Source organism: Dendrobates tinctorius, unplaced genomic scaffold (assembly GCF_039654945.1).
Source record: "Dendrobates tinctorius isolate UK_male_01 unplaced genomic scaffold, ASM3965494v1 ptg000397l, whole genome shotgun sequence".
Taxonomy (NCBI): Eukaryota; Metazoa; Chordata; class Amphibia; order Anura; family Dendrobatidae; genus Dendrobates; species Dendrobates tinctorius.
Window position 1 is genome coordinate 1,966,825 of NW_027362063.1, and position 15,570 is coordinate 1,982,394.

General features: G+C 40.1%; 1 protein-coding gene across 5 annotated transcripts in view; it reads right to left on the minus strand.

Annotated features, from left to right (window-relative positions):
* Positions 1–226: 226 nt before the first annotated feature.
* Positions 227–15,570, minus strand: part of SPECC1L (sperm antigen with calponin homology and coiled-coil domains 1 like) — a 100,498-nt gene continuing 85,154 nt past the window's right edge. For 2 of the 5 annotated variants that reach the window (XM_073563769.1, XM_073563766.1), the window contains exons 11-17: positions 12,943–13,029; positions 12,259–12,418; positions 11,486–11,560; positions 11,103–11,205; positions 2,592–2,708; positions 2,408–2,467; positions 227–2,327 (exon numbers count right to left, since the gene is read on the minus strand). In XM_073563769.1, coding sequence (XP_073419870.1) covers positions 2,238–2,327; positions 2,408–2,467; positions 2,592–2,708; positions 11,103–11,205; positions 11,486–11,560; positions 12,259–12,418; positions 12,943–13,029 — 692 coding nt within the window. In that variant the 3' untranslated portion in view covers positions 227–2,237. The remainder of the gene's footprint in view (positions 2,328–2,407; positions 2,468–2,591; positions 2,709–11,102; positions 11,206–11,485; positions 11,561–12,258; positions 12,419–12,942; positions 13,030–15,570) is intronic. The other 3 variants (XM_073563768.1, XM_073563770.1, XM_073563767.1) reach the window with 2 other exon arrangements.

The window sequence follows — 15,570 nt, forward strand, 5'->3', positions numbered from 1 at the left end:
AGCAAAAACTGAGTTACGCCCGGCCTAGGGGCGAGGGTGTATGCGGCGGAGGAGGAGCTAACTCTTTTTTTTTGTACACTTAGTGTCGGCCTCCAGGCGGCAGAAGCACACACCCACAGTCTCTGTGTCCCCCAATGAGACGAAGGAGAAATTATATTGTTACTGCTTCAGTAGGGTTCTATTACCCAGTTGTGGTTAAAGCTTAAGTATCAATGCAACAACGAGCTGCAAAGAAATTTTTATTCATCATGAAGGCAGTCTCTGTTTAAATACTTTGCACTTAACAAACAATAAGAATGGAAGTCATATACAGTAAAGGTTACAAAGACTCATTCTGATTCGCACTTACACACACAAAAAAAAATTTTTGGCAAAATGTTTACTTTCTACAGTTGTGCATGTGAGAAAAGTATGAAGTAACAAAACAAAATAAATTAACCTGGAAAATTTACATTTACATTATAAAATATGCCTATAGTATCCTAAGTAACCTAAATAATGGTATTTAACAATGAATGCCCTATATAACTGACCTCATATTAGATACCTAAGGCTGGCAATCAGAAGGCAAAAACTCCATTACATAATCTGACCTTCACAGCCAATTGGCAAACAACATTCAGAAATATCTGCAAAGTATGTAACTGAAAGTGGCATGGAATGTATACCAGCTAAACATGCTCTATGTCAAGCTTTGTGGACCATCATTCCTAAAGTGAATTGTGATAAATTCCTAATGAAGTAATAAAAGGTTATTAAAGAGTTTGCATCACATTAAGATATTGTAGGGAATAGCTTACTGATCGCTGGTAGTCCAAATTCCGGAACCCCCATCAATCCTGAGAATAGGGCTCATGAGGGTCCCAGTGGTCAGACCCCCAGTGATCAGTGACCTATACATAGGGGATAAATCACAGGATTAGTACAAACTGTTTAATATCCTTGTAGTGCATTGTCTGCAGCAGTTCTCTATTCTGGCTAACAGAGGCTAAACATTTAAAAAAAAAAAAAAAAAGCATTTGTGTTTTGCTAGCATAGCTTATACATACATTATACAAAGTGCTATGGCAGAGCAGACAAGGAATTAAAAATTAAAAAATTAAACACAGCCATGTTATCCAAAACTTGTGAATCTTCTGTGAACTTTTAAGTAAAAGATTTATGTTCTTCCAGTTTAAAAATGCATTGGGAAGCCACTGAAGAATTCTTTTACTTGAGCCAAAGTGGAAGTTGAGTGGAATGACTTTTGAAAACGAGAGATGGTAATGGTAAAAACAAAACCGTTCAACATTGCAAGAAAGATCAAGGGTTCATATAAAAAAGAAAGGCAAATCTACATTTTACAGGATGTTGAAATGCTGCTAAGTCCACATAAAGCATGTGCAGTTGTCCAGAGTAGTGGGAATGCTAGTATTTCATTGTGCATTGGAATGAAAAGCATCCATTTTAATACTAGAACACTGAACAACAAAAAAATTCTGAATATTAATATAACCCTCCCGGGAAAGAACCTGTGGAAGGAAACATGTACCGAGGCTGGTATGCGGCTTGTGAAGACTTTCTTAAACAAAGTTTCTTAAAGAAACATGGGATATGGAGTCTGAGGTTTGTGCAAGACATAGCCTGGGAAGATCTCAGTAGCTATATCCCAAGTGTGGTCAGTCTGCTGGAACGCTGCAAATGAACAGTTTGTCATTCTCAGCTCTGATATGTCCAAAGGCCAAGAGCTGATTGTAGCTAAACATTCGCAAGTATTGTCACTAGTGTTATAGGCACAAAGACCAGGGGACAATCAGGTATCAAAAGGCAACAGTTAAGATGTTTGCACAATGTGTGCTTCAGTGTGTATTCCTTTACTATGTATCTTGGAATTACTTCATTTGTATCTTGATTGTGGTCAGAGCATCTGTAAGGACGCACATTGCTAAGGCACTAGGAGAACATCAGCAAGACTTAAAAAAAAAAAGAAAAAACTCACTGCATTCATCTTGTTGCTTCCACTGCCTTGGCACAAGCTGCATCCTGAGATACTACAATCTGAAAATTAGATGACCCTTAGTTCACAGACGAATGTGTGTGACAGTCTGTCTGGCATATCGGTGAGACTGTGTAAGATGTTAAGCAGTTAAGACACTTCTACCACTCTTCATATGAATGGCAAATCTTGCAGCGACAGCTCCTCAAAAGACATTCCACATGGTAGAGGAGGTCTTGACCGACATAAGCAAGATTTTATTTCAGGTTTCAAAGTATTTGTAGATTGATGTAACATAAGTCATGAGACACTGCCAGTCCGGACGCTCAGTTCGTACCATTTCATTTATGTCCTAGGAAAAGAAAAATTAAATAATGAAATCATGAAGATAATCACCAATAGATTCTTTTAACCAAAGTCTCCAGAGCTCACCAGGGTAGATTTGATGCCCACACTTTCAGCTGCTTGGAATGCCAGGGTGAAATTTCTCCTCTATAAAAGTGAGGGAAAAGAATGATGAACAAGAGACGGTATGCTGAGGCATGACTGTTTTAATGGTGATAGACTGGTATTTTGTTGGACGGTTATAACCCCAATACAGCCGTCGGCTAGTTACCTTGTCTTGGTTGCTCAGTTCCTGGTATGGAATGTGGGCAGGAAGATAGGTGTGCAGTAAAGCACAGAATGCAAGCCCATCATTCCAACTGCTGCTGAAATTTGTGATATCAATATTCTGCAAAACAAAGACTGCGTAAGAATATGCACTATATTGTTCAGTTTATAGGAAAAATCCAGGTATATATGTGCTATTCTACCAGTGTGTACAAGAAAAGAAAAATTAAGAAATCAAATAAACACATTTTGGAAGGCGGATATATTGTGGACACTAAATTACTGGTGTATCCCAATACCTCTCTTTCCTTGCACTACTGCTTCAATGCTGTGAAAGATGCATACATTCAAATATTGGTCCTAATCCTTTTATACTGCGATCTTGGAAGGGCAGGGCTCTCTTTTGTTATTGAGTAATTGGACTTGTGGTAAGCTGTTATACTTGTGTCACAGCACTAAGTGCCAAGAATGATGATTTTGCTAAATGTCACAATCTTTCAGTCCAATTTCTTAAAAGAAAAAAGTGAAATATCCAAGATGTCTGAATCCATTTATTTCACTCTTTTTTTTGCATAAGTACAGTTGAAACCAGACGTTTACATACACTAGATATAAAAAGACACAGCTGAATGTTTTTATCAATATCTGACAAGAAATCAGAATAAACCTTTCCAATTTTAGATCAATTAGGATTATCATAATTATTAATATTTGCCAAATTCCAGAATAATGAGAAAGAGAGAATGTTTAAGGCATTTTTATTACTTACTGCAAAGTCAAAAGTTTACATACACTAAGATTACTATGCCTTTAAACAATTGTTGACTTCCCATATAAAAGATGTCATGTGTTTGGAAGATTCTAAAAGGTTTCCTGGCAACATCTGAGTTAGAGACACACCTGTGGATGTATTTTAATGCACACCTGAAACACACTGCTTCTTTGTGTAGCATCATGGGAAAGTCTAAATCGGCCAAGATATAAGGAAAAGAATTGTGGACTTGCACAAGTCTGGCTCATCCTTGGGTACAATTTCATGAAACCTGAAGGTGCCTCGTTCATCTGTACAAATAATTATGCTCAAGTACAAACAAGATGGGAATGTCCAGCCATCATACGAAGGAGACAGGTTCTGTGTCCCAGAAATGAACGTGCTTTGATCCAACATGTGCATATCAACCCAAGAACAAAAGCAAAAGACCTTGTGAAGAGGATGGCGGAAGCTGGCGAGATTGTGTCAATAACCATAGTGAAATGAGTACTGTATCAACATAGGCTGAAAGGCTACTCTGCCAGGAAGAAGCCATTACTCCAAAACAAACAAAAAAGCCAGATTAATGTTTGCAAATGCACACAGGAACAAAGGGCGTATATTTTGGAAACATCCTGTGATCTGATGAAACTAAAATTGAACTTTTTGGGCACAATGACCATCGTTACAGTTGAAGGAAATAGGGAGAAGCTTGGAAGCCTAAGAACACCATTCCAACTGTGAAACGCGGGGTGGCAGCATCATGTTGTGGGGTTGTATTGCTGCAAGAGGGACTGGCGCACTTCACAAAATAGATTGCATCATGAGAAAAGAAGATTATGTGGCAATACTAAAGCAACATCTCAAGACATCAGCCAGAAAGTTAAGGCTGAGGCGGAAATGGGTCTTCCAAAGGGACAATGACCTGAAGCATACTGCCAAAATGGTAACAAAGTGGCTTAAAGATTATAAAGTCAATGTTTTGGAGTGGCCATGACAAAGATCTGATCTCAAGCCTATTGAAAATTTAAGGGCAAATCTGAAAAGGCAGGTGCGAGCAAGGGGACCTACAAATCTGGATCAGTTACACCAGTTTTATCAGGAGGAATGGGCCCAAATTCCGACCAACTATTGTTAGAAGCTTGTGGAAAGCATTCCAAATGTTTGACCCAAGTCATTCAGTTTAAGAGCAATGGTACCAAATACTAATGAAATGTATGTAAACTTTTGACTTTGTAGTAAGTAAGAAAAATGCCTTAAAACATTCTCTCTCTCTTATTATTCTGGCATTTGGCAAAAAATTACGGTAATCCTAATTGACCTAAAATGGGATAGGTTTATCTTGATTTCAAGTCAGATATTGAGAAAAATATACATATGTGTCTTTTATACAGTGTATGTAAACTTCTAGTTCCAACTGTATATAAGTTACATGAAAAGATAGTATTACTGTATATCATCGTAATACAAAGGAATCTCCTTCTCACTGGAGCAGGAAGTTCCCTCCCGCTGTCCATGTCTTCTCTACCCCCGCCTGTCCTTGGGTCAAATTCATTTCTGGGAAGAAACTAAAATAATACCAATAATAATAAAGAATTCATTTCCTGACTGTAGAACAGCTGTACGTGCTGAGGCGCGCAGACACACACAATAGCTATGACCTGCTTAATCGTGGAGTCCAGCCTGAGCGTCTCATTAACCAGCAGATCCGAGGACACAGAAGGTGCAGAAATTCAGGTTTCACTAATAGTCTCCAACCTCTTGAGATCAAGGATTCTCAGAACTACCTTCCATGTGAGATAATTACAAAGGATTTTTCATTTGCATTTTTACAAATCTGAGTCTAGATTTACAACTCTCCTGTTGGAGTCTATTCACGATTGCTTTGTTCCTACAGGTTTTTTTAATTGCTGTGTATAGGAAAGGCAAAGTTTAGATTTTCTCATGAGCTGTAATCTGTATTCATACTAATAGCAGAGCATACTACAACCATTTGACAGTAAGTTGTAGGTAGCCACATAAAGGCCCACAGCTTGGTTAGGAGTCTAGGAACCAGGGTGGATAAGAATCAATGGTTTTTTTTAAAAAATAAAAAATAAAAAAATCGGAATTTTTTGATTTAAATCGGATTTTTTTTATTTAAATCGGATTTTTTTCAATAAACTGCTTTTTGAGGAAAATATTTTACCATCCAAAGGTTCTTCCATCATGAGATAAAGCTGAGTTGTTTAACTCAGTAGAATAAAGGCTGTATATGTGTAACATTCACAATGCCATGCTCTTCCAGAGGTTTCTGTAGGATTAGTGGGCAGTTTCTCTCCTATATTATCACAGACGCTCGCTTTACTTACGCAGTTCTCAAAACTGAATTTGACTCCGCAGAGGTCCCAGCCTCTTCTTCACGGCAAAAATGTTACAACATGAACAGAGTTGAGAAAAAGACCTTAATCCTATTGTTCTACAAACCTATGAATACAGAATCAACCCCTTCAGTGCCAAGTCCAAGAAGTTAGACAATATGTTTCTGATTGTTTGGAGTGGAATAGATCTGCACAACACAAGAAGAATGTGAATCTAAGTGTGAGGAGGAGGAAGGGCAAGCAGACAAGAAAATGAAAGTGAAACTTTGAGCACAATACTGCAGCATAGCCACAGACAGACAAGTCTGGATCTGTTTGTGTGCACGATCTGAGGTTTATTATATTCTTTCCTTATAATGGCAGCAGGCCGTAAAAGAGACCCAGTTTGGGAATATTTTAATGAAGCTCCTTCGCCTATCGGTAAGGCAGGCATGCGTGCAAAATGCAAACGATGCAACAAAGAGATGCAAGGCCTGGTGGCGCGAATAAGGCAACATCATGAGAAGTGCGGTGATGAAGATGACCAAAGAAACGCTTCTGAACAGGCAGGATCTTCAGGTTGGTAAACATTTTTATTGAATCCTATTTCTAAAGACTGAACGGTCATGTGTGAGAAAAATTATATTTCTTATTATTACTGCATGTTACTGTCATTTGGTACAGTTATGAAGAAAAACAAATATTCCTTTTGGGGCAGGGGCAGTGATGTGTTGTGTACAATAAGCAGAAATTGTATAAACAATAAAATAACAGCATTGACTTTTTTTGTTTAGGGGAATTCATGGATTCTGGAAACTATCCACCTCCAAGATCACCATCATCCTGTTCTACAGTTTCAGTTATCCATCCAGGATAGTGCTTCATTAGCAGCAGCAGCATCATCATCATCAGACACCCACAGCCACATATCACCATCACCCAAAAGGAAGAAAAAACCTTTACCTCCTGGAACCACCATAGATAGGTTTGTGATAAGAACTAGCAGATTAGAAAAAGAGTTGATTGATGAAAAAATTGCCCAGTTTATTTATGCAACGAACTCGTCTTTCCGTCTGACTGAGAACCCACATTTCATTAATATGGTTCAGTCACTGAGACCAGGATACAGTCCACCCAGCAGAGCTGATGTTGCAGGGAAACTGCTGGATCAAGTGTATGACAGAGAAATTGAGCAATGTGCAACAGCTCTGGAGGGTAAAATTGTTAACCTAAGTATTGATGGGTGGAGTAATGTCCACAATGATCCTATTGTATGTGCTTGTATAACAACAGAAGAAGGTAAAGTCTTCCTTGCACAAACAACTGATACGTCAGGAAATGCACACACAGCAGAATACTTACAAGAAGTGGCAGTAAAAGCTATAACGACATGTGAACAAAAATTCAAATGTCTAGTACGCAGTTTGGTCACTGACAATGCTGCAAACGTATCCAAGATGAGAAGAGATTTAGAAGAGCAGGGAGGGAATACAAAGCTGCTAATAACATATGGTTGCAGTGCTCATTTGCTGCACCTCTTAGCCAAAGACTTAAGTGTTCCAGAAATAAAGGCTAATGTTGTTGAAATTGCTAAATACTTCCGTAATAATCATTTTGCTGCAGCAGCTCTGAAAAGGATGGGTGGAACCAAGCTAACGCTCCCACAAGATGTTAGATGGAACTCTGTGGTGGACTGTTCTGAGCAGTATATCAAAAACTGGCCTATTCTGATGACACTTTGTGAAGAAAATCGAGATAAAATAGATGGCACAGTCACGGCCAAAATCCTCAACATTGGGCTTAAGAGAAATGTTGAACATATGCTGAGCTTCCTGAAACCCATCTCTCAAGCTTTAAACAAAATACAGAAAAATAGCTGTTTTATTGCAGATGCTCTTGAAATTTGGAAGGAACTGAGTGAACACTTAAAAACAGAACTACACATGGACAGAATTAAATTACAAGCAGTAAACAAACGAATGGGACAAGCACTGACTCCAGCTCATTTTTTGGCAAATATTGTCAATATCCAATATCAGGGTCAAAACCTAAGTGCTGAGGAAAAGGAGTTAGCTATGACATGGGTATCCAGCAATCATCCATCTTTAATGCCAACTATAATAAACTTCAGAGCTAAGGGGGAACCATTCAAGAAGTATATGTTTGCTGAAGATATTTTAAGGAAGGTCACACCAGTAAACTGGTGGAAGTCACTTAAGCGCTTGGATTTAGAGACTGTTCAAGTAATGATTTCACTTTTAACAGCAGTAGCTTCTTCTGCAGGCGTTGAAAGAATATTCTCTTCCTTTGGACTCATTCATTCTAAATTGAGAAATCGGTTGGGACCCAATAAAGCAGGAAAGCTTGTTTTTCTTTTCCAGATTATGAATAGGAACAAAGAAGAAGATGATGATGAAGATGACGACAAGTGAGCTACAGAGGACAGCAGGGACAGTAGTATTTAAGTTTTTCATGTGTCGGCTGGGCTGACAGTCTAAGTTTCTTAAAATATATATATATTTTGTTTAGCCAAATTAGTTAACAGACATGGATGTTTGTTTAAGCAAATAACTTATGCTGTAATGTTGTTATTGTTTCAGTTGAATAAATCTATTTAAATTGTTATTAAGGTCAGGATTATTTTTCTCCTTCCTAAGTACAACAGAACAGTGGTGTCCAAATATGAATGATTAACCCATTAAACTGGGGAGAAAAAAGTAATATAAAAAGTGATTCTAAAAATCTTCATCTACTTGCATGTTAAAGTAGCAAGAACTAGTTTAGGTAGAAACTTTGATTTAAATCACTGATTTAAATCAAGCCTTACTGACTAGTGATTTAAATCGTGATTTAAATCAGTTAGATTTAAATCAAATCCACCCTGCTAGGAACCTAAACCTCTAAGATATTCTCCAATATGTTGGATCCCAAAGTCATGCCATTGATGGCAAGATTCATAAGATTTAATAGACATTGCTGACACTTTTGGTTAAACCCAGTGTTGTATTTGCCATTCTGAATAAATCTTGTCTGAGCTACAATGTGGGAATATCTAACGACACAAATAGAGAGCAGGATAATAGGGAACAGATTAACTTTTCTCAAACTTTGAGTGGAAAAATTCCAAGGAACATCATCAAATTTCGTAAGTTATATAAGGAAGAGACGCAGACAGACAATTATCTCCGTGTTCACACATTCATAACTCCTTAGGTGAAAGTTGAAAAGACATTGAACCAGAGTGGAAAATCCACTTTAAAAGAGAGCATGAGAGTTAGGGAGTTTCTAGCAGAAGAGCAACCTAACGTGCATAAAAATACATTTTGTTTCCTTAAAGGGGGTTTCTAGGGCTTCGGTTATCTCAATTAGATTGGAGGGGGTCTGACATAGGTATCAATCAGGTTCTGCAACGGCGAAATATAAGGTGCACAAAACCGAATGACCATGGCTCTGTACATGTATAAAGGCTGTTGTCCGGTACTGCAGCACAGCTCCCATACTCTTTAGAAGGAGCTCAGCTGTGGAAACAGAGAATGGCTGCTACAGCGTGTGCAGAGCTGTGCGGCTCTGGCTCTGCACACTGTGTACATCGTACTTTAGTATTTGTACTAAATGGAGCAATGGGACTCGCACATAACTGCTCAATGCAGCGGCTACTTGTGGCCAGGCAGAAACCAGGGGCGAAATCTCCAATTCTAGTAATAGGTAGGGGACCCCGCGTGTAGCCACATGGATTTAATTAGTACCTATTCAGTGGAAAGGTTAAACATTTTCAGAGACTAAAAATGTTCCTTTAATGTGACTATCTGGATAGACATACCATTTATTGTTTGCTATACCAACAACATATGATTTTCCCACAAACTAGGAAAAGCCATAATAACTGCGTTGGTACTAAGACTTCTGGCAAAATCACATAGTACCATGCACTAACAGGGTTAATATAAGATTAATCTATGATAACCACTATTTACACATAACACAATAGAAAACAGCACATAAAATACCTAAAAAAAAATGCAGGTTTAACAAGAGCTGACCAACACATATGCAAGAGTGAATTTCTAAGAAGGAAAAATCGACAAGAACAGATTTGCGCAAATATTCTGGGACACAAAAGAAAAGACCTTGTTCTAGTTTTTACAAGACAATTGCTGGTTTACTCTGCAGGAAAGATCTAGACTTTGACAAGATAATCGTTTACGTTGAGAAAAGAGACCAGAATACATACAGAATTAAGTGCCTTGTAAACCCCAGCGCAGTGCCCACACAGCTAAGCAGGAAAAAGCTTCTCTAATATTTGGCACAAAGCCTTTATTTGCCAGGAAGTCACATTCCCTTTACACCATCAATATGGCTGTTCATGTTATAGCTCATTAATCTATCCTCGTCACACACACACAAAAACGTGTTTTAACTGGCAACAAAAAAATTATTTAGAAAAGATAAAATTCCTCGGGTCTAAAGGGACCAATATTGTGTTACTGTATGTCTATTGTCACATTAGTTTTAAAATATTGTCAAGTAAAAAGTTTAATACAAGTATCCTTCCGTTGGTTACTGAGATTGCAAGGGTAAAGGCCACATGTGCAATATTTTCCTGCTGAAAAATGAACAGCAGCAAAGTCTTCACAAAATCCACATTTTGGTGCGGATTTGCCAAGTTTGCTTGTTGCAGTGCAAAGAGGAAAAAAAAAATCACTGCAGCAAATCCACTGCTAAATGGCGATTTCCACACGGACTGTGTTTGTATCGGAATACTCGACTCGTCCACTTGGTCTCCTACCCCTCAAAAGGATATATGAGATAGTTCGCCAAGGTCAGGAGACCCAAGTATTCCTAGCCAGCCCGGGTTTCAGCGACGTGTGAATCCGGCCTTACAGCAGATTCACTGTGGTCAATTCGACAGCTTAAAAATATGCCATGAAATTAGGATGTTCAGGCCAAAAAAGTATACATAACTAGATTCCAAAGTATTCCAAAAAGCTGATTTGACATTTAGATTAGCAAAATTATTTGAAAATGGGTTATTGGATCGCAAGTGTGCTCAATCGCTGTATCCCAAGGAATGATAAGCCACCCAAAAAATGTGCCACCCTAAAAATCTACTGTTTATATTATGAAAATGAAAAAGTAACAGTCATCCAACCGGCATCTGTGTATTTAAAGAGCATTTGCTAATTCCTTCCTGGTCCTGGACAGATGGAGCAACATGTATCCCGGTAACTATCCTTCATCCGCTCCCAGGAGAAAAAGTGCTGCTTAATAACCCAGGACCTAATTAACCAACCTAACAATCTGCCTACGCTTGTTCAGGGTCAAATCCATATTTACATAATAACCCATGCAGTGCCAACACGGCTGATATGCAAGGTGACAAGTATGAAAGCGAGTCAGTCTTTACTCACCACTCCACCATGCTTACCGGGTATCCTTCAGTTTTCTTCTGACACCATTTCAGCAAAGCATTCCTCTTGGAACCACCATATTCCCTGGCAAGGGCTGACAAAGGGTCCTTCCTTTCATCCCTACATACGATGCAAACCGTAAGTGTAACACACGAGACAGTAAAATATAGAGAAGAAAATAAGAAGCGGAAATGAAAATAAGCGGAGTGCAAAAACAAGAAGCAAAGAAAAGTTATTTAGTTGATACCCCACAGTCTGTATAGAATGTGCGCTAATGATTTGCATTCTGGGACGTGTAGTATTCAGCACCAGGTACTGTATAGGAATCTGATGCAGAAAAAGCTAACTTGCCCAGAACACAGCGGAGCACAGAGTATTGCATTTTAGAAGCTCATCTAACCTGTTAAGGGAGTTTCTGTCGACTGTTTCCAATAGCAATTGTGAATGCATCTCGGGTCTATAATACAGGCTGTAACTCAGGGTCAGTACAAGAGAAGTAAATTCAATTTATTTGCACATTTACTGAAGTTTTTTTATGTAGATATTTAATATATAAACCTGTAAAATAGTGTTCAAAAGGTGAATGCACACTTTAAGCCACGTTCCAATGGGGAGTAATTGATGCAGGTTTGCATTGTGCAGTCCAATGCATGTGAGAAGGGTTTTTACAAAATCACATAGTTTTTGAAAAAAATCTGTGCAGATAAATCCAAAATGATACCCAATCGTGGATTTCCTCAAGAGTGGAAGCACATTTTACCCAGTGCAATGCATAGGGAAAAATCTGCTCCAAGACAATACATTCAACTTGTGGATTTGCTGCAAATTTTAGGCAGTAGTAGAAAATACCTGCAATGAAAATGACCCGAAGCACTTTCATTATTTAATTTTTACATATAGTACCTTATTGAGAATACACAATAAAACATACTAGTCTGCTCGTTTCTAATATCTCATGCGCTCAAATAATAAGTGGAGTCCTGTCGCCCCCAAAAAATCAATAAACATGTAAATAAAAAAGTGAGATTACTCTAACCTGCAGCAGTAAATTAGAAGATTTACACAGACTACATCAAGCATGGTGCAAATGGAAATTAGTCTAAATAATGCACCACTAACATATATACACACATATCTACAGGAGGCGAGAATACTAAGGTCGATTTATTATACCTGATGCGGCTTCGAGCAGTTGGTGTAACAGAAGCAGTGGGAGAGGAAGAAGTAAGAGAAAGTTGTGGTGAAGATGAAGTCATTGACATCAAAGGAGAAGGAGAACCCCCATCTGGCACAGTGATGTCACGTTTCAGTTCCTCACTGCTGCGGCGCGACACTGAAAGAACAAAAATAGTTACTAAAGAAAAAAAAAAAAAAAAGGAAACAGCTTTCGGGATGAGATATGATACTAAGGGGACAATCTGGAGATTTCTCCCAATTTCCAGTGTGACAGCTGACAAACATGCAGATATATTTCACTTTTACAAAGGAACAAGGTGCAACATTAGCAGATAGCATATAGTGCATTTCATTAATATGCCTGCTTTACATTGTAATCAGCGCCACAAGGGATCCCAGACAAGACGAGGAAAGGGACAGGAAATCAGTATGGAAGTTCAGGTCAGACACTTCCTCCCCAATTTTGTTTTTAATATCAGGCCAGGAAGTATAAAAACAAAAGAACAGAGTAAATTAAGAAAAAAATAACTGAACGCTAAAATACGACGTGCAAAGCGTCAGCTATTATGCCATTTATTGGTATCCTGTACACAGTCCCCATTTCCAGTTATGTACTTGGTTTATTTAAAATCTATTTTGATTTTGACATTGATAAATAGGAAACAAGTTTCTTGGCTTTACCAGCAATAGATTTGGTACTGTCCATAGTTGGGACCCTCGGTAAGGAAGATGCGGTTCTGGCACTGGAAGCCGTTCTCAGCAAATGCTCTGCAGACAATAACAGCTTTGGTTACACTTACGTAATGTTTCTACAGTCCTGATCCTCAAGAAAAAAAGGAGATGCAAATGCTGTCAGTAAAATATTTTGCAGTAGAGGTCATTGTGGATTCAGTTATAGGAATAGTTCTTCCCAGGAGAGGGCTAATGATAAGTAGTAATATTAGCTTCTTCTACTGAGAATACAACAATATCAAAACAATTAAAGGTTTCAAATAAAGAAAAAAAATGATAGGATAAGATTCACCAAGAAACGTTAAGCTAAAATATATTTAAAGGGAATCTGTCACACATATTTAGTGATATCATGTAAAGATATCACCAAATTGTGCATCCCATAGGGATTCTATTAGGATTTTTTATTCCCCCTGACCCCACACCTTTGAGGCATAAATACCTTTTTTTATCTTGTTGGAGAAGTATGCAAATCTCCGTGGTCAGTCGCCTTCTCCCAAACTTCATCTGTGAATATCACAGATAATGTTGGTTTCCGCACTTGCGCATTGTAAAGGCCTCCGGCGCCTGCGCAGTATGCTTTGCCCAACTGGGCGAAGCATATAATCGCTACTGTGCATGCGCCAGTATTTTCCAACGCGGTCTATGCACATGCGGGACACATTTCCGGGGCATAGACCGAGCTGGAAAATACCGGCACATGTGCAGTAGCGATTATATGCTTTGCCCACTGTGGGGCAAAGCATACTGCGCAGGCGCCGAAGGCTTTACAATGCGCAAGCACTGAAACCAATGTTATCTGTGATATTCACAGATGAAGTTTACGTTCAGCAAGCCGAGGAGGGGGGTGGGGGGAGAAGGCAACTAAGCCACGCCCATCAGACTGGACCGCGGCGATTTGCATACATCTCCAACAAGATATAAAAGGTATTTATGCCTCAAAGGTGCGGGGTCAGGGGGAATGAAAAATCCTAATAGAATCCTTAGGCTATGTGCACACGGTGCGGATTCTGCTGCGGATCCGCAGCGGTTTTGGCCCTGCGGGTCCGCAGCAGATTTAGGTGCGTTGTACAGTACCATTGTTTTCAATGGTAAACTGAAAAACGATGTGCACATGCTGCGGATTTTTCCGCGGGTTACAATCCGCAGCAAATCAATTCTTTGTGCGGATTCCGCTGCAGTTTCACACCTTATCCATTATGAGGTGTGAAACCGCAGGCTAATCCGCAGATAAACCGCAGGACTTTTGTCCTGCGGATTTACCTGCAGATTTTTCAACAAAATCCGCACAACCTAAAAAACAGGATTTTTTGGGTTGCTTACCGTAAAATCTGTTTCTCGGAGCCTTCATTGGGGGACACAGAGACCATGGGTGTATGCTGCTGCCACTAGGAGGCTGACACTATGCACAAAAAAAGGTTAGCTCCTCCTCCGCAGTGTACACCCCACCGACCGGCAGGAAGTTCCTCAGTTAGTGAGAAAGCAGTAGGAGAAGTAACAGAATAGATTGAAAGCAGAACAAACAACTCAACTGTAACAAACCGACAAACATAAGAACAGGAGTTGTAGAACATGGGAGGGTGCTGTGTCCCCCAATGAAGGCTCCGAGAAACAGATTTTACGGTAAGCAACCCAAAAAATCCTGTTTTCTCGTTCGCCTTATTGGGGGACACAGAGACCATGGGACGTCCCAAAGCAGTCCCTGGGGTGGGAAACAAACTTCCATCAGGCCAGTGGACTCGCCACAGCCTGCAGAATCCTTCTACATAGGCTGGCGTCCGCCGAAGCGTAGGTGTGGACCCTGTAGAATTTCACAAAGGTGTGAACCGATGACCACGTTGCAGCATTGCAAAGCTGCAGCGCGGAAGCTCTGTGGCGCACCGCCCAGGAGGCACCCACCGCCCAGGTAGAGTGCGCTCTGATCCCTGGAGGGGCCACTCGATGCTTGACCCGGTATGCCTCCAAAATTGCCGATCTGATCCAGCGCGCAATAGTGGCCTTTGAGGCTGGGTGATGAACAGAGAGTCTGACTTCCGCAAGGAAGTCGTCCGGGCTAGATAGACTCTCAATGCCCTGAATAGGTCCAGCTTGTCCAAAGACCGCTCCCGAGGGTGAGCTGGGCTCGGGCAGAAGGATGGCAGAACAATGTCCTCATTGAGGTGAAACGAAGATACCACCTTCGGAAGAAAAGAGGGCGGAGGCCGCAGAACTACCTTGTCCTGATGAAGGACCAAAAAAGGAGAGCGGCAAGAAAGTACCGCTAATTCCGACACGCGCCGGATGGAGGTAATGGCCACCAGAAAGGCCACTTTCCAAGAAAGGAGGGAAAGGGAAACGTCCCTGAGAGGTTCAAAAGGAGGACCCTGCAGAACCTGAAGAACCAAATTAAGATCCCAAGGATCCACGGGAGCTCGGTACGGAGGAACCGTGTGAGCCACACCCTGGAGGAAGGTTTAGACCTGGGGCCGGGAGGCCAGCGTTTTCTGAAATAAAATGGACAGTGCCGAAACTTGACCCTTCAAGGAACTGAGAGCAAGCCCCGCATCCAGCCCTGCCTGAAGAAACGCCAGAATAGAA